Genomic DNA, 24,047 nt, shown 5'->3' with positions numbered 1-24,047 from the left:
GGTCTCACCAGTGCCTTGTATAACGGTCCGAAAACCTCCTTATCCCTACTGGAAATGCCTCTCCCGATGCATCCCAAAACCACATTAGCTTTTTTCACAGCCATATCACATTGGCAGCTCATAGTCATCCTATGATCAACCAATGCTCCAAGGTCCTTCTCCTCTTCCGTTACTTCTAGTTGATGCGTCCCCAACTTGTAACTAAAATTTTTGTTATTAATCCCTAAATGCATAACTTTACACTTCTCACTATTAAATTTCATCCTATTACTATTACTCCAGTTTACGAGGTCATCCAGATCCTCCTGTATAATATCCCGATCCTTCTCTGAATTGGCAATACCTCCCAGCTTTGTATCATCTGCAAACTTTATTAGCACACTCCCACTTTTTGTGCCAAGGTCAGTAATAAAAAGATTAAATAAGATTGGTCCCAAAACCGATCCCTGAGGAACTCCACTGGTAACCTCCCTCCAACCTGACAGTTCCCCTTTCAGTAGGATCCGTTGCAGTCTCGCCTTTAACCAATTCCTTATCCACCTTTTGATGTTCATATTGATCCTCATCTTCTCCAATTTAACTAATAATTCTCCATGTGGCACGGTATCAAATGCCTTACTGAGATCTAGGTAAATTAGATCCACTGCATTTCCTTTATCTAAAAAATCTGTTACTTTTTCAAAAAAGATTAGGTTGGTTTGGCACAATCTACCTTTTGTAAAACCATGTTGTATTTTGTCCCATTTACCATTGTCTTCAATGTCCTTAACTAATTTCTCCTTCAAAATTTTTTCCAGGACCTTGCATACTACAGATGTCAAACTAACTGGCCTGTAGTTACCTGGATCACTTTTTTCCCCTTTCTTAAAAATAGGAACTATATTAGCAATTCTCCAATCATTCAGTACTACTCCTGAGTTTACAGATTCAACTACACTTCTGCCTCCCCTGAGAATTCCATCCTGGAGGAACAGCTCTAAGTTCTGTGTGGGGTTTCTGGGAGAGACCCCCATGGAACCAGCCTGCTTACCCTTTGTGTTCTAGCCATGTCCCTTCTGAAACTAGCACCACACACTTTCTTGCCTTTGCCAGCTGGAGCTGCGCCCTCCAGCGGAATGGGTGTTGTAAACAGTTTGAGTAGGTATGTCCCCTTGGCCACCAAGGATTCACAGACTGGGTTCTGCTGGGAATTAAGCCAGCAGGATTTTTGTAAAGTGCTTTAAAAGATCCTGGGATGCAAAGTACTATTACTAAGAAAACAGATCATTCTCCAGGATGAGACTCAGTGCAAAGAGGTCTGGTATAAATTGGCAGGGCTCCACTAACTTCCTGGGAGCCACACTGTTTTACACCAGCTGAGGATTTGGCCCAAGGTGAAAGACGTTTTCAGTGAGTGATATTCAAAAGTATAAGTAGACAACTACACATATTCTTGTTAAACATTAGGGGCCAAAATTCCATCTGGCATAATTGGGTGCAACTCTACTGTTTTCAGTGAAGTTACACCCATTTAGTCCACCACTCAATTCTGGTCTTGAGAGCCCAGAAGATGATTTTATTAGTCACTTTTCCATATTATTTCTTCTTTGTGTATGCATCTCTCTCTCTCCCCCAGGTGGCACATCTCCAGTGACTTACAATCTTGATGTTCGGAAAATGTTTTCTTGCAATATCAAAGGGATTGGAAACAAATAAAAATGAAAACGTAAAATCCTTGGTTGGTGACTTACAGGTTTTAAATACATTTAGACAACCTGAAACTAAATCCTTGAAACTATAGATAGTACTTACTCCTAATTTTCTTCTGCCACTTCATTTCATTGTACAGATCTTCTGTCTGTTGGAAAAAGTCATTCACTTTGCTCCCTTGTTCATCTCTCTCAGTTGTATTAAATACACGACTTTTGGATTCTCGAGTGAGGAATTCACAAATATTCGGGACAGGGAAGACTATCTGTTCCATGGTTCTATCATGACGGACAATCTGTAAATACAAATGTATGTGTCTTTCAGGGTCAGAGACTTCTCAATCATGCTGTGATTCCCTTCTGACTCAGAGCTTGCTTTTATTTACAAACTGGTGTTGAACTAATTTTAAAAATTTCAATTACACCAAGACACTACATTAAAAAATACTTACCTAAGTAATTTATACTAAAATTGTCTTTGCCTTCAAAAACCTGCCTTAAAATGAGGTGTGCCTCAAATAAAAAAATCTAGATCCAAGTATCCCCAATCTTTGAGGACATTCCAAATCTGAGCCCTGCAAACTGCCCCTATATTTATAATAAGCTAAAGCAAAACTTCATATCCAAACATTCTCAGACTTTAAAGGGCTTAGCATTTGGATGAAGAACTTCATTTTGTAGCTTGAGCCCATCTCTATAAGGTTGTAAATCATGAAAGGGGCTATGCGAAAGGAGCACCTTGTTACTCATATAGTGCCAGTTTCTATGTGCTTTAGGGTTTTATCTGCTTACTTGACAAAACCCAAGATATTGCTACTATTAGCCCTTCAGAACCAACAGAGCTACTTGAGAGTGAGCTGGATTCCATTCCATTAGAACTGTTTGCTGAATCTGACTGTGGAGTTTGTATTACTGGTGAAGCAGCAATAGGCGGAAAACACACCTTGGATCTCAGATCCCAGGTTTTTTGGAGAACTCGTTATCACGGAACCATCATTTGACTTACAAATTGAACAAATTGGGTATGCTGAGCTGACAGACTATATATTTAGAACTCCACAATTGGCCCAGATCTGGCAAACCCCTCTCTTATTTCAACAGAAGCAGTGTTGGGCTCAGAGTCATTTACGTCCTCACTTTCAGGAAGCCCCCAAAACTGTGGCTGTTTTGCAAAAAGTTGCCTTCTCTCTCCCTTCTGAAATGGTTTGATATTTAAAAGCAATATATTTATGTATCTTCACCTCAAGGGTAGCAAAACTGTGTGGGTGTGTCTGTGTATTGGTGCACAATGAATGTAGTACTGTCTATGGGTGAGCTGACCTTTTAGGGGAGTCCTGGGTGATACCTCACTTGTACCTCTCAGTCCCAGGGTCATGTGATGGGGCCTATGACTAACAACTAGGCCAGCTGGGGGATATAAGGGCAGCTTAAGTACAGTCAAGAAAGAGAACCAGAGGAGCAGGAGGGTTGACAGAGCTGCTCCACAGCGAGACACCTGCAGGACACCCAGGATAAGAGAGGATCTATGAAGGGGCTCTCCACAGGCTTGGCTGATGCCTCCTGCCACAAGGGGCAGAGGCCTAAAGAGGAAGAGGCTTTAGGAAATGCCAGGAGCAGGAACTGGGTTTGGGAAGGAGCTAGTGAGCCCAGGAGGAGCTGACAGAACTTTGAAGAGCTGGGGAATGACTGGCTTTCACTTAAGATGACATTGAACTGTGATTTTCTTTTAATAAACCAGACCCCAAGAAGGATGTGGTTTGACATGAGAGTCTACGTGCAATTACTCACCCTTAATCAACTAGATTTGCATCAGATAGTCATAGTTTCCAAATGACAGCCCTGCACACCTCGCAGGCACAACCCCTTAAAGATGCCACCATTGAACTTCTACTACCGCCAAAGTCAAGAAACGTTTTTCTGTCCAACAGGTGAATGCTGTTTACAATATGGAAAGGAGCTGATGAACCAGACCCACCTCATCCTGTTAGGCAAAAACTGCACTGAATCTTCACGACACTTCAAAAACTTTGTACTACAGCCAAAATTCTCATTTGATCCATAAACCTCCTTGACTTGAAAAGCAAGGTTTATGTGACTGATGTGCTACACAGGACTATTCTTGTCTCCAAGACACTACTGTAAGCAGAGTCAGGATGAGCTCTACCCTGACATCTGGTGGCAAGTCATGGTGGGTTGTGGAAAAGAACTTCAGGGGTTGATCTCATTTGCATAGGCACACCCACCCTGCCTAGATGGTCACTTTGGCTGCTGTAGGAGCACCAGTTTCTCTGTTATTGGGGCAGGAATAAACTGTTATTATCCTGATTATGTGAATCAAGGACAGTGGAACTGTACTCGGCCTTTTGTTATGATGGAAGGACTCACCATCAACTAAGCAGCACTTGCTAGGCAAGGGTCATGGGTTCCAAAACCCACTGAATGGAGAGAGGCTGGGGACAGGTATTAATACTTGGTGGCATGGGCCCCTTACATGCTAATTGCACTTCCTCCTCTCTCCACTGTGGAATATCAGAGCTAATTTTGATTCTATTAGGAGTCTAGTTACAGGCTGCTGAGCTGAATTTACTTTGGACTAATGGTGCACCAGCACTGAGGCTCCCTTACTACAAGCTGAAATCACAAAAGAGCTAAACTTACTAAGAGCTGAAATCACTGAGTGTTGTGTAGTGTGGGAGCCTGAAGATATATGGCAGAGCAGTTTGTGGGACGGCAAGCAGAGCAGAGCGGCTGGTGGAGCAGAGCCTTGCAGTTTGCAGGACAGCGAGCAGAGCAGTTTGTCAGATGCCTGGAGCAGCTCATGGGGGTGGCTGGCAGAGCGGAGCCCCATGGAGAGGTGGGGCTATTAGTTTTGGACCATGTAAGGTGCCCCTTAACCCTCCCCCCCATCTCCACCCAGGTTGGGAGGTAAACTCTGCAGATAAACTTTTGAACTCTGGGGCTGCCCAGACCAGGGACAGAGACTTTTGGGACTTTGGGTGATTTTGGGTTGCTGGACTCAAGAACCAAAGGAAACGACACGCCCCCCATTTGCTTGGGGTGAGTTTTTGCTCATGGGTTGTGTTATGAATCCTGTTGGTGGTGTTTCCCTAACATAATGCCACATTGTTTCTCTCTGTTATTAAAAGTCTTTTTGCTACACTCAGACTATGTGCTTGCGAGACGAGAAGTATTGCCTCTGGGAGGCACCCAGCAGGGGTGGTATATATTTGTCCCAGGTCACTGGGTGGGGGCTCGAGCCAGTTTTGCATTGTGTTATTAGAATGAAACCCCTAGATACTGAACCCGGCCCTTGTTGCTGCCAACTCTGATGGACAGAAGGGTTACACTATTACTATTCCCAGTCATTATTTCCATAACAAGAAATGTCCTGTATCCCACAGGAGAGCGACGGTAGGACAGTTGTTTAAAATTGGCTTGGTATATTTCAAAGAACATCCAGGACTTTTTTCCCTTCCCCAGTATGATATTATTCCGCTTTTCCCTTTCAAAATAAGCTACACTATTTAAATATATTTTGTTCTTCAGGAGAAATCTAAAGGAGAAGCTCTGTAGGAAGTAAACTAGCCTCAGAGCACAATAGTTTCCCTTTTGATGAGCAATTTTTTACCTCAATCTGTGCTGTGTGATTGGCATAGTACTTCAAGGCTTCATCTCCTTCTTCTGGATCAGACCCTGGCTTCAGCATCTGCTGCAATGTTTTATTGTGGCGAGCCAACTAGAAAAAAGATGACCATTTGATTTATTTCCTATTCTCCGGTTTACCATCTCCACTTACCCGCCCCCTCCAAAAATGCCCCAATGGGCCTCTTTCTGTAAATAAGAACCCAAAATGCCATTTGCTGATAACCATATAAATAATTTGGTGTTAAAAAGCCAGTTTAAATAAGCAAGTCTTCAGCTAAATTTTATGAATGCTGACTCTGCCAGCAGTCCATGTCTTTTTGGAGGCTTTTTCAGAGACACCAAAAAGTTAGAACAGCACTGCCCAGTTAAGTTCAGATATAAAATCTGCATACCTTTGACAGTGCTGCTTTTCCAAATTAGGTAATTACATTCGAAACTTCCCCCATAATTTCAAATGGATAAGTTATTTTTCAATATGCTTGAACAATGTTGCTGGTCCTGTTAAAAAGCTGATGTTTTCCTACCCCAGAGGCAGGTGCATCTCCATGTTGGGCAAAATGACTCATATATTGTCTGTATTCAAAAAAGTAATTTAGGTCTTGTCAGATGTTTAAAGGCAGGCATGGCCAACCTGAGCCTGAGAAGGAGCCAGAATTTACCAATGTACACTGCCAAAGAGCCACAGTAATATGTCAGCAGCCCCCCATCAGCTCCCCCCACCACACTCCCAGCACCTCCTGCCCACCAGCAGCCCCACCAATCAGCGCCTCCCCCTTCCCCCCAAACCACCTAATCAGCTGTTTTGTGGGGTGCAGGAGGCCCTGGGGGTGGGGAGAAGGGGAGGAGCAAGGGCACTGCAGGCTCAGGGGAGGGGGCGGGAAGGGATGGACTGGGGGCAGGGCCTGTGGCAGAGCCAGGGGTTGAGCAGTGAGCACCCCCCAGCACATTGGAAAGTTGGCACCTGTAGCTCCAGCCCTGGAGTTGGTGCCTATACAAGGAGCCGCATATTAATTTTTGAAGAACCACATGTGGCTCTGGAGCCACAGGTTGGCCACCCCTGTTTAAAAGGTAGTCTTAAATGTAAACATTTTTTTATTATTGAGAGACAACAGCAAATGTACTATCACTTCATGAGTCTGTGCCCTGGTCTACACTACAGGATTAAGTTGAATTTAGCCACATTAGGTCAATTTTATAAAGCAATCCTGTTCCGTTGACCTAAAGGGCTCTTAAAATCGACTTCTGTACTCCTCCCCGGCGCGGGGAGTAGCACTAAAATCATCCTTGCTGGGTCGAAATTTGTGGTAGCGCGGACGCAAATTGATGTTATTAGCCACTGGGAGCTATCCCTGAGGGCTCCAATGTGACCGCTCTGGACAGCACTTCAACTCCGATGCACTAGCCAAGTACACAGGAAAAGCCCTGGGAACTTTTGAATTTCATTTCCTGTTTGGTCAGTGTGGCAAGCTCAGCAGAACAGGTGACCATGCAGTTCCCCCAGAATCGCAAACGAGCTCCAGCATGGAGTGAACAGGAAAACACTGGATCTGTCTGATGTATGGGAAGAAGAATCTGTGCAGGTAGAACTTCAATCAAGAAGAAGAAATGCTGATATATATGCCAAAATTTTACAGGGCATGGTGGACAGAGGCTACACCAGGGACACACAGCAGTGCTGCGTGAAAGTCAAGGAGCTCAGGCAAGCCTACCAAAAGACAAAGGAGGCAAACGATCGATCTGGGTCAGAGCCCCATACCTGCCGCTTCTATGATCAGCTGCATGGCATTCTAGGGGGGGACCCTACCACTACCCCACCACTGTTTGTGGACACCTGCAAGGGGGAAGTCTCACGCAACACAGAAGAGGATTTGTGGGTGAGGAAGAGGAGGAGGAGGAGGAGGAAGAGAAGAATGCGCAGCAGGCAAGTGGTGAATCCGTTCTCCCCGGCAGCCAAGATCTTTTCATCACTCAGGAGCCAATACCCTCCCAAGGCGGGATCCCCGACCCTGAAGGCAGAGAAGGCACCTCTGGTGAGTGCACATTTGTAACTACAGTACAGGGTTTAAAAGCAATAGTGTTTAATGTTTGATTTGCTCTGAAGACTTGGGATGCATTCACGGCCAGTACAGCTATTGGAAAAGTCTGTTAATGTGTCTGGGGATGGAGTGGGAATCCTCCAGGGACATCTACATGAAGCTCTCCTGGAGGTACTCTGAAAGCCTTTGGGGAAGACTGCCTTATTTCATCCTCCACAGTAGGACACTTGACCACACCAAGCCAGTAGCAAGTAGTCTGGAATCTTTGCAGCACGAAGCATGGCAGTGAACGGTCCTGGGTTTTGGTCGCATTCAAGCAACATTCGGTCTTTTATCTTTCTGTGTTAGCCTCAGGAGAGTGATATCATTCATGGTCACCTGGTTGAAATAGGGGAATTTTTGTAAGGGAACAGTAAAAGGACCCCGTTCGTGCTGGGCTGTTTGTGCTTGGCTAAAAGGGATCATCCCATAGCCACCCGGTGGGGGGAGGGTTAAAGGGATCATCCCAAATAGCCACACGGAGGGATGGGGAGAGGTGTGTGCTGCACATACACCCAAAAAACGCAGCCCCTCCTTTTAAATGGCAAACCCAACCAGCATAGCTTGCTATGGGAAAGAAGCATGCTGCAGTTTGAAAACATTCCCACATGTTATGAACGTGTTAGAAGCCAAACCCATGTACCCTTTGGCTTACCATGGCTGCCTGGAAACTGAATTCTGTTGCCCAGCCGTGTGTGGTATATCACCATAGCGGCAGGCACTTAATATAAAAGGCAAAATGCGACCTTTTCACTTTTCTGCACTTGCTCCTTACCTAAAGCACATGTGCTGTCTGTTGTGAATTGCTTGATTCACTGTGAAAGAGTCTCCCTTTTGTTCTCAGAAATGTATCACCTTAAATTTTACTCTCCCTTTTTATCCCCCTGCAGGTAAAAACATTTCTATGCTGCCCCTATCATCTCCGTCCCTGAGGTTATCGCAGATCAGAAGGCAAAAAAACCGCACTCGCGATTACATGTTTTCTGAGCTCATGCAGTCCTCCCGCACTGATAGGGCACAGCCGAACGCATGGAGGCATTCAGTGGCAGAGTCCAGGAAAGCATTGAGTGAGCACGATAAGAAGAGGCAGGATGCAATGCTGAGGCTAATGGGGGAGCAAATGGACAGGCTCAGGCATCTGGTGGAGCAGGAGGAAAGCCAACAAGAGCACAGACCACCGCTGCATCCACTGTACAACCACCTGCCCTCCTTCCCAAATTCCATATCCTCCTCACCCAGACACCAAAGAGCATGGTGGGGAGGGAGAGGGGGAAGAGGCTCCGGGCACCCAGCCACTCCACTCCAGGGGATGGCCCAAGCAACAGAAGGCTGTCATTCAAACAGTTTTGATTTCTAGTGTGGCTGCAGGAAGCAATGTGCCCTTGTCCTTCCCTCCTCCCCTACCCCTACCTTATCAGTTATCTCCCCCCCTTTTTTTTTTAAATTAATAAAGAAAGAATGCATGGTTTCAAAACAATAGTGACTTTATTTCCTTTGTCAGCTGTGATCGTAGGGGAAGGGTGGTTAGTTTATAGGGAATTAAAAACAACAAAGGGGGTAGAGGTTTGCATTAAGGAGAAACACACACAACTGTCACACCATACCCTGGCCAGTCATGAAACTGATTTCAAAGCCTCTCTGAAGCGCAGTGTGCCTACCTGTGTTCTTCTAATGGCCTTGGTATCTGGCTGCTCAAAATTGGCAGCCAGGAGATTTGCCTCAACCTCCCACCCCTCCATAAATATCTCCCCCTTACTCTCACAGATATTATGGAGCACACAGCAAGCAGTAATAACAATGGGAATATTGGTTGTGCTGAGGTCTAATCTAGTCAACGAACAGCACCAGCAAGCTTTTAAACATCCAAAGGTACATTCTACCACCATTCTGCACTTGCTCAGCCTACAGTTGAACTGCTCCTTACTATTGTCCAGGTTGCCTGTGTATGGCTTCATGAGCCATGGGAGAAAGAGGTAGGCTGGGCCTCCAAGGATAACTATTGGCATTTCAATATCCCCAAGAGTAATTTTCTGGTCTGGGAAGTAAGTCCCTTCTTGCAGCTGCTCAAACAGCCCGGAGTTCCTAAAGATGTGAGCGTCATGCACCTTTCCTGGCCATCCCACGTTGATGTCCGTGAAATGTCCCTTGTGATCCACCAATGCTTGCAGCACCATTGAGAAATACCGCTTGCGGTTTATGTACTGGTTGGCAAGGTGGTCCGGTGCCAAGATAAGGATATGCGTTCCGTCTATTGCCCCACCACAGTTAGGGAAACCCATTGCAGCAAAGCCATCCTCCATGACCTGCACATTTCCCAGTCACTACCCTTGATAGCAGAACGCGAGTCACTGCATTAGCTACTTGAATCACAGCAGTCCCCACAGTAGATTTGCCCACTCCAAATTGATTCCCGACTGACTGATAGCAGTCAGGCACTGCAAGCTTCCACAGCTATCACCACTCTCTTCTCAACTGTCAGGACAGCTCTCATCTTGGTATTCCTGAGCTTCAGGGCGGGAGAAAGCAACTCAGAGTTCCATGAAAGTGGCCTTACGCATGCGAAAGTTTTGCAGCTACTGGGAATTATCCCATACCTGCAAGACTATGAGGTCCCACCAGTCTGTGCTTGTTTGCCAGGCCCAGAATCGGTGTTCCACTGTATCAACCAGCCCCACTGTTGCCATGATGTCCCAATTGCCACATCCTGTTCTTCCAGGAATGTCTGTGTCCATGTCCCCCTCACAATCATCCTCATGCTGCCATCTCTTAGCCAGGTTCTGCACATACTGCAGCATAATGCACGAGGTGTTTACAATGCTCGCAACAGCAGCGGTGAGCTGAGCGGGCTCCATGCTTGCCGTGCTATAGCGTCTGCACAGGTAACCCAAGAAAAAAGGCGGGAAATGATTGTCTGCAGTTGCTTTCACAGGGGGAGGGATGGACGAAGGGGAGACTGACGACATGTACCCAAAACCATCCACAACAATGTTTTTGCCCCATCAGGCATTGGGAGCTTAACCCAGAATTCCAATGGGCAGCGGAGACTGTAGAAACTGTGGGATAGCTTCCCACAGTGCACTGCTCCGTGAGTCGATGCTAGTCACGGTAGTGAGGACGCACTCTGCCGACTTAATGAGCTTAGTGGGGACATACACAATCGACAGTATAAAATTGATTTCTAAAAATTGACTTCTATAAAATCGATCTAATTTTGTAGTGTAGACATCTTAGTCCTTTACCTTAATGAGAAATTTGAACCTAATTTTAAAAACTGATGAGCTGCTATGGAAGATGACAAATAGCTCTTTTGTAGCACTTTTCATCAATAGATCTCAAAGCGCTTTACAAAGGAGGTCATTATCGTTAGCCCCATTTGACTGATGGGGAAACCGAGGCACACGGAGGTGAAACAACTTGCCAAAGATCATCCAGCAGGACAGTAGATGATCTGGGAACAGAACCCAGTTTGCCTGAGTCCAAGTCCAGTGCTCTACTAAGCCACAAAAAAAGTGTAAGAGCTAAACCTACCCCTCAAAGTGACCAATGTAACAAGGCTGTAAACTAGCGATGATCATCACAGAATATAGTTTGGAACTCTAAGTGCCAACGCTATGAGATTGTTAATTTATTTAGATTTTATAGCCCCAAAGAGGAGCAATAATCCATTCTAGCAGAAACACAGGTCTGACCAAATGTTACACTATCTGTGTCTGAAAGGGATAGCTCATTTCTAGGCTATTTGGGTATTTGCAAACCTCATCCCTCCATTTTTAACCTAACAACAACTCATGTTTCTTGGCAATCTCAGTGTACTGGAAAAATTGCATAACCAGTGGACAAATTGAATTTATTCTTAATCTGTGAACGTACTTACAAAGTAAAAATGACAAATATTAAATGATGCATCAGAAAATAAGAGAATGCAAAAAAAAAACAACAACCACCAGAAAAAAGTATTTCCTATGACTTTGTAGTTGCATAAAATGCTGTTCTGCCCCTAAGCTGGAGCTTTGGAATTTCTACACTGGATCAGCTCACTGGTCCATCTAGTCCAGCACCCTGTCTCTGAAAACAGTCAGAAGCAGATATTTCAGAGGAAGATGCAAGAAACTACACAGTAGACAATTATGGAGTAACCTGCCAATAGGGAAAATTTCTTCCTCATCCGTCAATCAGTGGTTGTTTTAGGACATGAAGCAGGAGGGTTTAGATCCCTTACACATTTTTTATCCTAATTCAGCTGGGGATATTCTCATTACTCATAGTTTTTTCACAGATTTTAAGGCCAGAAGGGACCATTGTGATAATGTAGACTGACTTGCATAACGGGCCATAAAACATCAACCAGTAATTTCTAGAGCAAGCCCATATTTACTGTTTGAGCTATAGCATATCTTTTAGAAAGCTATCCAGTCTTGATTTAAAGGCTTCAAGTAAAGGAGAATCCACCATACTCCCAAGTAAGTTTCAAATCTTCCTATGCGCAATAAGATCTGGCCTCAATGATATATTGTGGAAATGAGTTCCACAGTCTATTTAAGATTGTTTTAAAAAAAAATTCCTTTAATCCTTTGCCTTTCAGTTTCATGTTCCCTGGTTCCTTTATTATGAGAGGGAAAGTAGGAGATCCCCATTCACCCTCTCTACACCATTTATCATGCTGTATATATCAGTATCTTGTCCTCGTCTCCTTTTCAAATAAAAAGAAAAAAAAATCACTCTCTCCTCATAAAGAAGTGTCTCTGTGATTACATAATTTTTTATTTCCCATCTCCAACTGCCCTCTATTTTGGCTGTATCTTTTCTTTGAGACAGAATGAACACAACTGAAGAGAGAACTGCTTTGGGTGATGAATTATTACCAACAGAAGCAAATGTAAACCAATTTTCATCTTGCTATAATACAGAAAAAACTTTTCTACTATATTGACCATTTTCCTCTACTGTTAACCATTAAGAATTTCTTCTCTATGATAGAAAAAAAGTTGGAAATTGGTTTACAATTTCTTATGACTGGAAGTCCAAATCTTGAAAATGATGTTGCCTTACAGCAAGATGTTACTACTAACCATCTATAAATTCACAAATGTCCACCAACATAATGAAAAGCTTCATTTCTAAATGTATTAGAACTTGCACTGCCCACAGGATAGGAAATGTCTCATACCAACCATGTGAACTTTCAGAATATAGCACTTTCCTTTTATTATAGTTGTCCTTTTAACTTTTCACATTTTACTATAAACATATCCCATGATATGCATCAATAACTGAAGCTCAGATTAATCATAGAATCATTTGCTCTATCCCATTTCTTCTGCATTGTGACAGGATTGATTGTTTTATATCCAATCATCCATTTATAGATTAATATAAAGTGCAGCCTAGTGATGACAATGAGTCAGTGTGTCAGGTGAGCAGAAATATTGGGTACAATAAATATATTAGCTGATCATTAATGATTTTGAGAGGCGCAGTCTCAGAACCAATTGAAAACCATTGTATAACTCATTATCAGATCATTATGGATGTGAAGAACACCCAGGTTCTCTGAAAACTTGGGCAAACAAAGGCTTTGACTACACTTGGTTTAGAGTGTAAGCACTTTGGGTCAGGGACCATCTTTTTCTTCAGTGTTTATAGCGCTGAGCACAATGGAGTCCTGAGCCCTGACTAGAGCTTCTAGGCTTTATAACATCACCACATGGGATTCAGCAGGCAGTGGGCAGCAACCTTACAGCTGCAGGAATGCAAATATCAGAAGGATTTATCCCTGATTAAAATGAGGGTAATCTCAACTAGTACAAATGGTGGCTTTTCCTGTCTACTTGGGGGGTTTACACCGGTGCAGCTACACAGTTGCGACTGACTGACTGCTGAATGGGGTACTGACAAGGTCAAAGTTAAAATTGGAGAGAAGGAAACTGATCTGAAGAATAGGTTTGGGATTTCAGAGATGGTCTTAGTGCTGCTAATAAACAACGTTCTTGAAAGACTAGGAAGTGTTGAGACAATTTAAGGAGCCTAACCGAGAGCAGAAGGAAAGTCATTTTAAAATTGTGCACCACGGTTCAATGTAACATGTTCTTAGTCACACTCAATCTCAGTAGCCATAGGATTCACGACTATATATCTTTCTGTTGCTTTGTCTAGATTGTAAGCTCTTTTGGGGCAGCAGCCGTATTTTTGGTTTGTCTTTGTACAGTGCCTAGCACAATGGGGTCCTGGCCCATGACTGGGGAGCCTGGGCATTAGAATATATATAATATAATTATAAAATGAACAAACACATGGTACTGGTAACAACCTGTCACGGTCCACATTTAAAAGACAGAGACCCAACAGGAGAGAGAGCGAATAAAGGCAAGATAGCACAAGTCTCTTACTTTAGCAAACCATAATATTGTCTATAGCTCTACCTTCATGCCTGTACATTTGTTATGTAAAGAACTTATAGGGCCAGATGTGTAAAGCATTCGATGCCAGCAGTCCCTCACATCTGTCCAGAGCTTTCCGTAGGATCAAGGTCATAGTAATAATAGTGATAATATAGTCACAAACTGATAACTTAAACAAAGAGAGTTTGTGTGGTATGGAGTGCTGATACAAAGCACTGCAAATATATTTTAGGGACAGTCCTGCATTGGCATGTAGAGGGAATGGTCTTTTCCATCTCTAACTTCTGTGATTCTATTATACAGCAAACCAGAGTTTCCAAAGAGTGGGGCAGGCCCTCCAAGGTTAGCCAATGGTGGTGCATAGGCAGACCACTTGATTTTTTGCAGGGGGTATGAGGGGAGGGATGAGGTGTGTGTAGCAGTTGCAGAAGATGTATGAATTATAATGGTTAGACCTTAGCAAGTTGCATAGAAAGACACATTGGTCAATTTCCTGAAAGGTTATTAGCTTTCAGAACTTTGGAAAAACACTGCAGTAAAGTGTCAAAACAAAATATGTTTCGTTTTGTATCAAGATATCTTTGAAAAAACTGCAGTTTTTCTAATGTTATCAAATAAAAAGTGATTTAAATCTGGAGAAATTCATATGGTTTATTGAGTTGGGATACCGGATTGTCTTGAAAACAGAAAATATACGTTGAAAAATTGTTAGGAAAATATATTTCAGAAGTAGTTTTTCACTTTCCATTATCTTCGTAAAACAAACAAATTCCACACACTGTCAAGCATTTTATGTCATCTCCTTGTCCTAATTCATTAACCTTGTCCTAACTCATTAACCTTGAGAGCACATCCTTTCTCACAGGCATGTGGAGCCTAATACAGCACCGAGTGAAATCAACTGAAAAATGCCTATTGATTTCACTGGGTTTGGATTGATCAGGTTCTAAAGGAGGTTTGTTGAGGTGGGAGGGATCATATAAATAGGTGTTAGAAACAACAGGTTGATATAGATGGTGGACATGAGTCTCAATTTATATTACAGTTCCTTTATACCACTGTAGCAGTTTAAAGGCGCAAAAGTGAATGTAAATATAATTTATGCCAACTTTAAGGCCCCTTTCCACTGCCAGAAGGGTGTAAAAGGGCTTTGGTGTTAATGAGAGTCAGGTCTGGTATCTTACAAAATAACTGAGTAAAATGTCTTTAGTTCTTCTGAGAGAGTCAGTTCTCTGGAAATGTGTTGAATAAAAGTTTTGTAGATTTTATCTTATATGTTTTAGTTCCTGGGGAAAGGTGCTTTAAACTCTGGCTTGAGTTCTGAAGGAACTCAAATATGAAATTACACAACTACTAACTGTGGTATGTAAGCTATCACTTAAATCAGCCTCTGTACCAAGTGACTGGAGGATAGTTAATGTAATGCCAATTTAAAAAAAAAAAAAAAAAAAAAAAGACTCCAGAGGCAATCCTAGCAATTATAGGCCAGTAAGCCTAACTTCAGTACCAGGCAAAATTGTTTGAAACTATAGTAAAAAACAGAATCATCAGAATATAGATGAATATGATTTGTTGGGAAAGAGTCAACACAGCTTTCATAAATGGAAATCATGCCTCATCAATCTATTAGAATTCTTTGAGAGGGTCAACAAACATGTGGACAAGGGTGATCCAGTAGACATAGTGTACTTGAACTTTCAGAAAACCTTTGACAAGGTTCCCTCATTAAAACCCCTTAAGCAAAGTAAGCAGTCATGGAATAACTGGAATAGTAATGGAAGGTCCTCTCATGGATCAGTAACTGGTTAAAAGACAGGAAAGGAAGAGTAGGAATAAATGGTCAGTTTTCACAGCAGAGAGAGGATAAGATAATAGGATTCCCGAAGGATATGTACTGCGACCAGTGGTATTTAACATAAATGATCTGGAAGCAAAGAAGTGGCTGGAAACAAAGTGGCAAAGTTTGCAGACAATACAAAATTGCTCAAAATAGTCAAGTCAAAAGCTGACTGTGAAAAGTTATAAAGGGATCTCACTAAAGTGGGTGACAAAATGGCAGATGAAATTCATATGTTGATAAATGCAAAGTAATGAACATTGGAAAACATACTCCCAACTATACATACAAAATGATGAGGTCTAAATTAGCTGTTATCACTCAAGAAAGATCTTGGAGTCATCATGGATAGTTCTCTAAAAATATCTACTCAATATGCAGCAGCAGTCAAAAAAGTGAACAATGTGAGGAACCATTAGGAAAGGGATAAGTAATAAGACAGAAAATATCATAATGCCACTATATAAATCTTGCCAACAGCTTGCATACTGTGTGCAGTTCTGGTTGCCCCATCTCAAAAAGGTATATTAGAATTGGAAAAAGTGCAGAGAAGGGCAACAAAAATGATGAGGGGTATGGAACAGCTTCCCTACGAGGAGAGATTAAAAAGACTGGGACTGTTCATCTTAGAAAAGAGGCGACTAAGGGGGGAATATGATAGAAATCTATAAAATCATGAATGGACTGGAGAGTGAAAAAGGAAGTGTTATTTACCTCTTCACATAACACAAGAACCAGGGGTCAGCCAATTAAATCAATAGGCAGCAGATTTAACACAAACATAAGGAAGTACATCTTCACACAAGGCACAGTGAACCTGTGGAACTCATTGCCAGGGGAAGCTGTGAGGACCGAAAGTATAACTGGGTTCAAAAAGGAATTAGATAAGCTATTGGCCATGATGGTCAGGGATGCTACCCCATGCTCTGGATGTTCCTAAGCCTCTGACTGCCAGAAGCTGGGACTGGATGACAGGGAATGGATCACTCAATAAATTGCCTTGTTCTGTTCATTCCCTCTGAAGCATCTGGCACCAGACATTGTCGGAAACCAGGATGCTGGGCTAGATGGACCATTGGTCTGATGCAGGCTGGCCATTCTTAAGTTCTTAAACCAATATGAACAAAACCAGCTTCTGTATCTAGAAGTGTTTACAATTTAGGATGTATAATGTTTAACATCACTTACTATTAAGAAATTATATAAACTGGAAAAAATTCTCCTATTTAAATTATTTATATTACATTTTCATATTTATTCCACAGGTAATCAGACTGTGTTGCCAACCTACATAACACTAGAATTTCTCCAGGGTGAGAGAGATCAAATGAGAGCAGCAGAGTAAACTGAATAATCTCAGTTCTGTCCCACCTTGCTACTGCAAAAATGCTCCTGTAGCTGTGAGTAGAAGCAGATAGATCCTTGAAAGCTGCTACTGCTTGTGCACTGCCTCTTAAAGGCGGTGGCTCTAGGGAACAGTCTGCAAGCTATTCCTTTTTCCCCCTGCCCTCTTGGTAACTCAATAGAGCCACCAAGCTTTGGTACCACAGCATCACCATTGATGGTTCCTCCTGCCAACCCAAGGAACCTGTAGCTTTCTGCTGAGAGATAGGAGGAGGAAGAGGAGCCACTGGGAAAGTAACCAGAGAGACAAAAAGGAGTACAAAACAAAAAAAAGAGTAGAAAACAAGATGAGAAGGAAACAGAAAGACAGGAGAGAGAAAATGAGGCACAAGATGATGGGACATAGGAGCACAGAGGTGTTCACGGGCCAATTCATTGTATATGGGACAGAAAAGACAGAGCCATTAGTGAAGAAAGAAAGAAAAACTGAAATATCACCTTAAACGTAAGTAAGCAGAATTTTTTATTCCAGCTGGCTCTGATAACAGTAATGACGACTTCTCAACTCCCCATGTTCCAATCAGAATTGAACAGAGATTTCACCAATGCACAGAACAGCCTCCTTTCCAAGAGTCTTTACAGCTTCAGAGAGCAGCACCTTTGCACTTTACCCAAAGCAAATAGTCTTAAACACTGGGAACAGCTGGGATTGAGCAAAGGGAGACCCTAGAATCAAGTACTAAGAGATTTTCATTCAGATGATTATACAATATATAGTAGCTGAAAGAGTTCAGAGCCAATCTTCCCCTGGCAGCTTGTGATATCAGCCAGGCACTGGAAGTCCAGGCTCCTTGGATTCTCAATTACTGACTTTCCCAGACTTCTTGTGTAACCTCTGATAAATCACCTAAGCACTTTGGGCCTCCGTTTCCACATTTGTAACATGGGAATAAATTATCTAGCTTACAAGGTAGGAAGAATTAAAGCCTGTGAAACACTGACATTCTCACATGCGAGAGACTACTGTAGTTAAGTACAAATTATTCTGGTTATAATGTTTGTAACTCTCTGAGCATTCTGAAGTCATGTTTCCTCTGCTTCTTTTATGCCTGATGAAGCAGCATGAAAAGCAGGAAAAATTATTTCCACATACTTCAGTGAATTAGAAACCCAACTGCAAATTGTCTTATTCATTGCCCCTTTAGCTAGCAACATTTGTGGGAAACTATTTTCAGGCCCATAGCTAAAATGTGTTTCATGACAAAACAAAATTCACTTGGGGAGGAAGTGCAAGTATCAGGCCATAGCATAGAAGCCTTCTTAGACTAACCATCCCTCCTTACCAATGGGGGTCTACTTCACAGCCACTGCAAGGGGAAAGACCTCAATCACTTGCAACTTCTAGGAGAGGCCAAGAAACCAAAGTGCCCAGAATAAGTGGACATTATGGGCTCATCTGAAAGCCCAGCACACTGCGCAGCATCCACCCAGCAGAAAGCAGTGCCCACTCCAAGCAGAGCTGCAGCAGGTAGGTTCCCACCCACAGGATCCCCTGTCTGCAGAGTGGAAGAGCTTCTCTCCTCCTCATGAAGGCCACTAGAACAATATATTAAAAACTGGAGAAAAGAAAGCATCTCCCTTCCAGGAGCTCTCAATTCTATTGCTTGAAAGCATGTTCCTCTTTTTGGTTTCTTATTCTGAGCAGAAGTAGAATGGGAAATAATACTTCTCTGCAATCTCTAGCTACAGCTGTCTAACAGAGTCTAAAAAAAAACAAGTTAAATATCCACACAAGCAAAGTAGGCAGCTGCTTACTACCCTGCTCTTTTGGGGGCCCCACATCTCCTTGAAGTCTTGGGATGGTCCTGCCTTCTTCTCCAGCCGTGGGACTGGAAGCAGAGGAAAAAGGATACTGCCAGACAACCTCCTGTGCTCTGCCAGAAAGACAAGTGCAACTTGTGGCATGATATCTCCTGCTTGGGACCACGCTCTTGTTCGGGTCCTCCAAATTATATGGCCAATCCTGCTAGTATCCCAACCTCCTTAACAGGTATTTCTCAAAGCACAGAAAATTATTTCTTGACAAAAAGTTCTCTTTCCCAAAGACAAATTGGATTAAAGTGGAGAACAGGCAGCTGCGCCCTGCAAAGAGAATTCACAACTGTCCAAACTCACTCACCTTTTTCTATTCACCAGTGGGGACCGTTATGCACATACTGGGAGGTGAGGCAGGAGTAGGGGGTTGACCACATGAAAGAAAGGAGCAGGAGATCAGACGAGATGCTTCTTCCAGCAGCCAGTATGGCACAGCCTACCCACCATTTTGAATAGTGCTGCTGGACTTTTGCCTCATCCATCCACTTAACAGAACAAAAAACAGAATAGCTGTTTTCAGGGCTTGGTAATGGGGAGAGGAGTAGGCAAAAGAAAATGTGATGATATTCCCTTTCCAAATCCAACCTCTTTACTGCAGTCATCTGGACAATATTTGCACCAGCCACCTACGAATTAGCAGCATATGCTAAGAAAGCAAAGGAAAGTGAGCGGTGGAGGTGCAACCTTCATCCTGGACAGACACTTCTTAGTCCTACTCATCAGATATGAGCTATTGGTGTTAGCCAGCAATTAAATGATGATCAACAGATATAAATATAGAAAGAAGAGACTGGTGAGCAACTGATGCTCACCCTTGGCAATCACAACTAATCAATGACTGCACTGCTACTGACTAGGGATCCAGAGGCTAGGCAGCAGTTCCGCAGAAAAGGATCTAGGGGTTACAGTGGACAAGAAGCTGGATATGAGTCAACAGTGTGCCCTTGTTGCCAAGGCGGCTAACGGCATTTTGGGCTGTATAAGTAGGAGCATTGCCAGCAGATTGACGGATGGGATCATTCCCCTCTATTCACCATTGGTGAGGCCTTATCTGGAGTAGTGCGTCCAGTTTTGGGCCTTACACTACAAGAAGGATGTGGAAAAATTAGGCAGAGTCCAGTGGAGGGCAACAAAAATGATTAGGGGGCTGGAGCACACGATTTATGAGGAGAGGCTGTGGGAACTGGGATTATTTAGTCTGCAGAAGAGAAGAATGAGGGGGGATTTGATAGCTGCTTTCAACTACCTGAAAGGGGGTTCCAAAGAGGATGCATCTAGACTGCTCTCAGTGGTAGCAGATGACAGAACAAGGAGTAATGGTCTCAAGTTGCAATGGGGGAGGTTTAGGTTGGCTATTAGGAAAAGCTTTTTCACTAGGAGGGTGGTGAAATCTCCTTCCTTGGAAGTTTTTAAGGTCAGGCTTGACAAAGCCCTGGCTGGGATGATTTAGTTGTGGATTGGTCCTGCTTTGAGCAGAGGGTTGGACTAGATGACCTCCTGAGGTCCCTTCCAACCCTGATATTCTATGATTCTATGAATGACTCGGGATGCGTCAGCCTCATCCCAGCAGGTGATCCAGAGGAAAAATCATCCTAATGTCACTATCCATACACCAGGTGGGAAAACTGGACCCCAGTTTGTACAACCCTATGCATGAAAGCAAGAGCCACCATGATTAAGTGTCTGTTTCTACCCTGCGATACTACTGGTGTCCTAAGTAATTTTCCATCTTATTCTTGATGTATAGAAAATGTAGCCAGCTGTTATACCAGAGTTTGCTAGCTGGAAATTTCAACATGATCGCACTCCCCACGAAAGGGTAATAACCCCATTTTATGCAAGTCCTTTGCAGATTACCTGTAACGCATCAGTCCCAGCTCAGCCTCGGATGTAAGACTTGGTCTATGGTAGTATGGTTACAATTCAATAGCATGTCTATATATCTATTAATCAGGTGCCTCTGCTGCAATATAAACAATGTCGGGGGTATATTACATGTATTTCTGTGCAGACAATATTATGCACTGTGGTTTATGGTGACAAAAGTGCAGCCCCCTTTGAAAAGTGAATGTAAAAATGGCACTGTGGGATTCCACATTTAATCTCTCTCAAAGACTTCTAGATCAGATTTGTTCAGTTTACAGGTAGAATGACTTTTCTCCCTATAACATTCACCTCTGCAAACTCAGCCTGAAAACCAAGTGGTGTTCCTTCTGCTTCATATATCGCCACCAGTAATGAGGATTCTGCAGGGTAAGTGCTGCCCTTCATTACGCTGTTACTGACAGTATGGCTTCAGTGGAAAGCACCAATGTAACCGAGAGCAGAACATGAAGGCAATGGGACAGATTCTCAGCTAGTACAAATCAGTGTAGCTCTTTTGACTGCAATGGAGCTATTCTAATTTACACCAGCTGAGAATCTGGCCTAAAAAGGAACTGGCCCTGCAGTAGGAACTCAGCTAAAAATTCTGCTAATGAAATGGGAGCCAGAAGAAAATCCAGCTCCTTCTCCTAAAAAAGTAGTAACTATCTACTTTTGTCACTGAGGTGAGCAGATAGGACGGTGGATACATACAGTGAGCAGCAAGTCTCTCTCGAAGAGAGTAGCATCTTACACAGCCACTTTTCAGAGCAGAAGCACACATTAATACTCACGGTATTCCTTCTAGTATGCCTTATGGGCCCCTATTCTACAGTATATTGTATTTCCCAGATACAGAGATCTTAAAAACCATAAATCATATGGACACGGGATAACTGAAGTTAGAGGTAGGAAACCCCCTGCCCACTTAATCATGTCTATCTCCATGTTAATGCAATATACAGTCCCCAAACAGAGGATGTATGTGATATCAACTGATACATTTGACCTTATTAAAAATTTTGAGGGAAATGAAAGTAAGCCACACCTATTGGACCAAAGCCTATTAGTGAGATCCTCTAAGCATGGCCACTTCCAACCCCAAGGAGCTTCACTGAAGTCAGTGGGACTCCTCAGAGGCACTAGGACCCATGTTATTCAATTCCATTTCGGAATTGGATCTTAAATGATGGGGTAATAGCTGGAAGCCAATGTCAACAAAATAGGAAAAGAAAAAGCTGCAGAACAAGTTGCCAAAGATTGGCAGCCTCAGACATTTATTTAAGCTTTCAGGGGCTCATTAGTGTCAAGGCCCTGTGGCAGTCTCCATACTGGATTTATGCACTGGAGCTGGTTGAAGGTAGAGATAAATACCCTCTTAATGAACTGCAGGGAGGGTGATATGCCTCCTGGATTTCTGTTTCAATCTTGGCAATCTGAGTGTAAAAGCCTTGCAACAGCTTCTGATTCTGCTGACATTTAATTAGCCAGTGTCATTTTGATGCTATAGACTGTCTCATCAGGACGAGAGCTACAAAACAACATGCACAAAATAAAAGTTCCACAAGAAGTTTCAGGTCTGGCAGCCCAGGATACAAGTCCCCTGACAGTCATGGTTCCTGGGGCAGGTCCCCATTAGCTCCTTGCCTTGGCAATGTGATCAGCTAATGCTTTTCTGCTAGGAAGGAAATCTGCAAGCCTCAGCAAACGCCCACTAAAAGTATATTGCTGAAGCCTTAAGTTCCACTTGGCTTGCAGGAAGAGAGTGACTTTTTCAAAGGAACTCAGGGTTACTCTATGGAATTCATCCCGCAGGACTGGTGGGCTTCTAAGTTTCTTCATTATTTGTCTCAACCAAGATCAGGGCCCTGCTCTCCTAGGCGCTGCATAAATGTGTAATGAAAGACAATCCTTGCTCCAAAGAGCTTGCAAGCTAAATAGACAAGGCAGATAAAGGGTGGGAGGGGAAACAGGTGCAGTGACTTGGCCAAAATCACAAGAAAGTCAGGGCTGGAGCCAGGACCTAAACCCAGATCTTCTCATTCCCAGTCCAGTGCCATCTCCACTGGATCATACTCAGAACTAAAAACTTAGCGATGCTCCTGTAAGTATGTACAATGCTTTTCTTTATGTACAAACAGCTGTTTGGGAGGAGACACTCCCATTAAACGTCTTGAGAACCCTCACACTGTGCTGCAAAATGTGGAAATAGTTGGCTGTTCAAAAATTGGCGCTACCTATAGATTAAAAGGGTCAGATCCTCACCTATTGTAAATCAGGGTAGCTTCATTTATACCACCTGAAGATCAGTTACTTTGTACTTGTGCCTTATTTCTGGAGTTCCTACTCCCATATATCACAGATACATTTTAGTGTAAATTAGCCACAGATTTATTTTAAAAAAAATCAAATGATCAAAACAATTTTAAATAGTTCATGGGTCACATTTAACACAAGGTAGCTATCAGCAGAAACACGGCCTCAACAACACAAAGTCTACTAATGGGGACTGGGGCTAGTAAGGCACAGAATGGTTATCATCTCCCCTCCAGTAGTGGGGGTGGTGTGTCCACCAGCAGCCAGAGTATCTCCTAAAGTTGGCTGTGCTGGCCAGGAAGATGAACTGATGCAGTATGTCTCATGTGACATGACAAAGCCCTGGCTGGGATGATTTAGTTGGGGTTGGTCCTGCTTTGAGCAGGGGGTTGGATTAGATGACCTCCTGAGGTCCCTTCCAACCCTGATATTCTATGCTTCTATGAGCACTCTTCACTGCCAGACTCCAAGGGTGTGTCTACACAGCCCACACAATCGAGCCTCCCAAGACTTGGGCTTGCGCTACTACACTAAAAACAGTTGTGTAGACAGCACTCTGAAGCTGAGCTCAGCCTGGGGCTCAGGCTCTGAAGCCCATCTCCCTTCTCTAGGCGTCAGAACCCAAGCTCCAGCCCAAGCTGCAACATCTACACAATTGTTTTTAGCGCAGTAGTACGAGGTCTGTGAGCGTAGGTCCGTCGACCTGGGCAGGGAGGCTCACTGCCACGAGCTGCATAGATGTACCGTAAACCAAGAGGTTCTTGCTGGAATTTAAGGCTGTTCTTCATAGCTGGAAGCCTCTGGAGCATAGTGAAACTGAGTAGTGCTTTACTTATGCGGCAGATGGGACAGAGGGAACACTGACACACTAGTGAGGAGAGGGGAAAAGACATTCCATGGAGTCACATTCTTCTCTCACATGGCTTCCACCCACACCTTTTCCTTGGAATCACCTGGCGTTCATGTGTCACACAGTTAATGGAGACCCCTAGTGCGGGAACTACAG

General features: G+C 43.3%; 1 protein-coding gene across 3 annotated transcripts in view; it reads right to left on the bottom strand.

Annotated features, from left to right (window-relative positions):
- The window catches only part of ITPR2 (inositol 1,4,5-trisphosphate receptor type 2), a 358,661-nt gene that overhangs the window by 53,357 nt on the left and 281,257 nt on the right, over positions 1-24,047 (bottom strand). For all 3 annotated transcript variants that reach the window (XM_038389064.2, XM_038389070.2, XM_043516179.1), the window contains exons 46-47: positions 5,317-5,424; positions 1,792-1,984 (exon numbers count right to left, since the gene is read on the bottom strand). In XM_038389064.2, coding sequence (XP_038244992.1) covers positions 1,792-1,984; positions 5,317-5,424 — 301 coding nt within the window. The remainder of the gene's footprint in view (positions 1-1,791; positions 1,985-5,316; positions 5,425-24,047) is intronic.

Source organism: Dermochelys coriacea, chromosome 1 (genome assembly GCF_009764565.3).
Source record: "Dermochelys coriacea isolate rDerCor1 chromosome 1, rDerCor1.pri.v4, whole genome shotgun sequence".
Classification (NCBI taxonomy): Eukaryota; Metazoa; Chordata; order Testudines; family Dermochelyidae; genus Dermochelys; species Dermochelys coriacea.
This window is presented reverse-complemented; position numbering and strand designations above follow the sequence as displayed.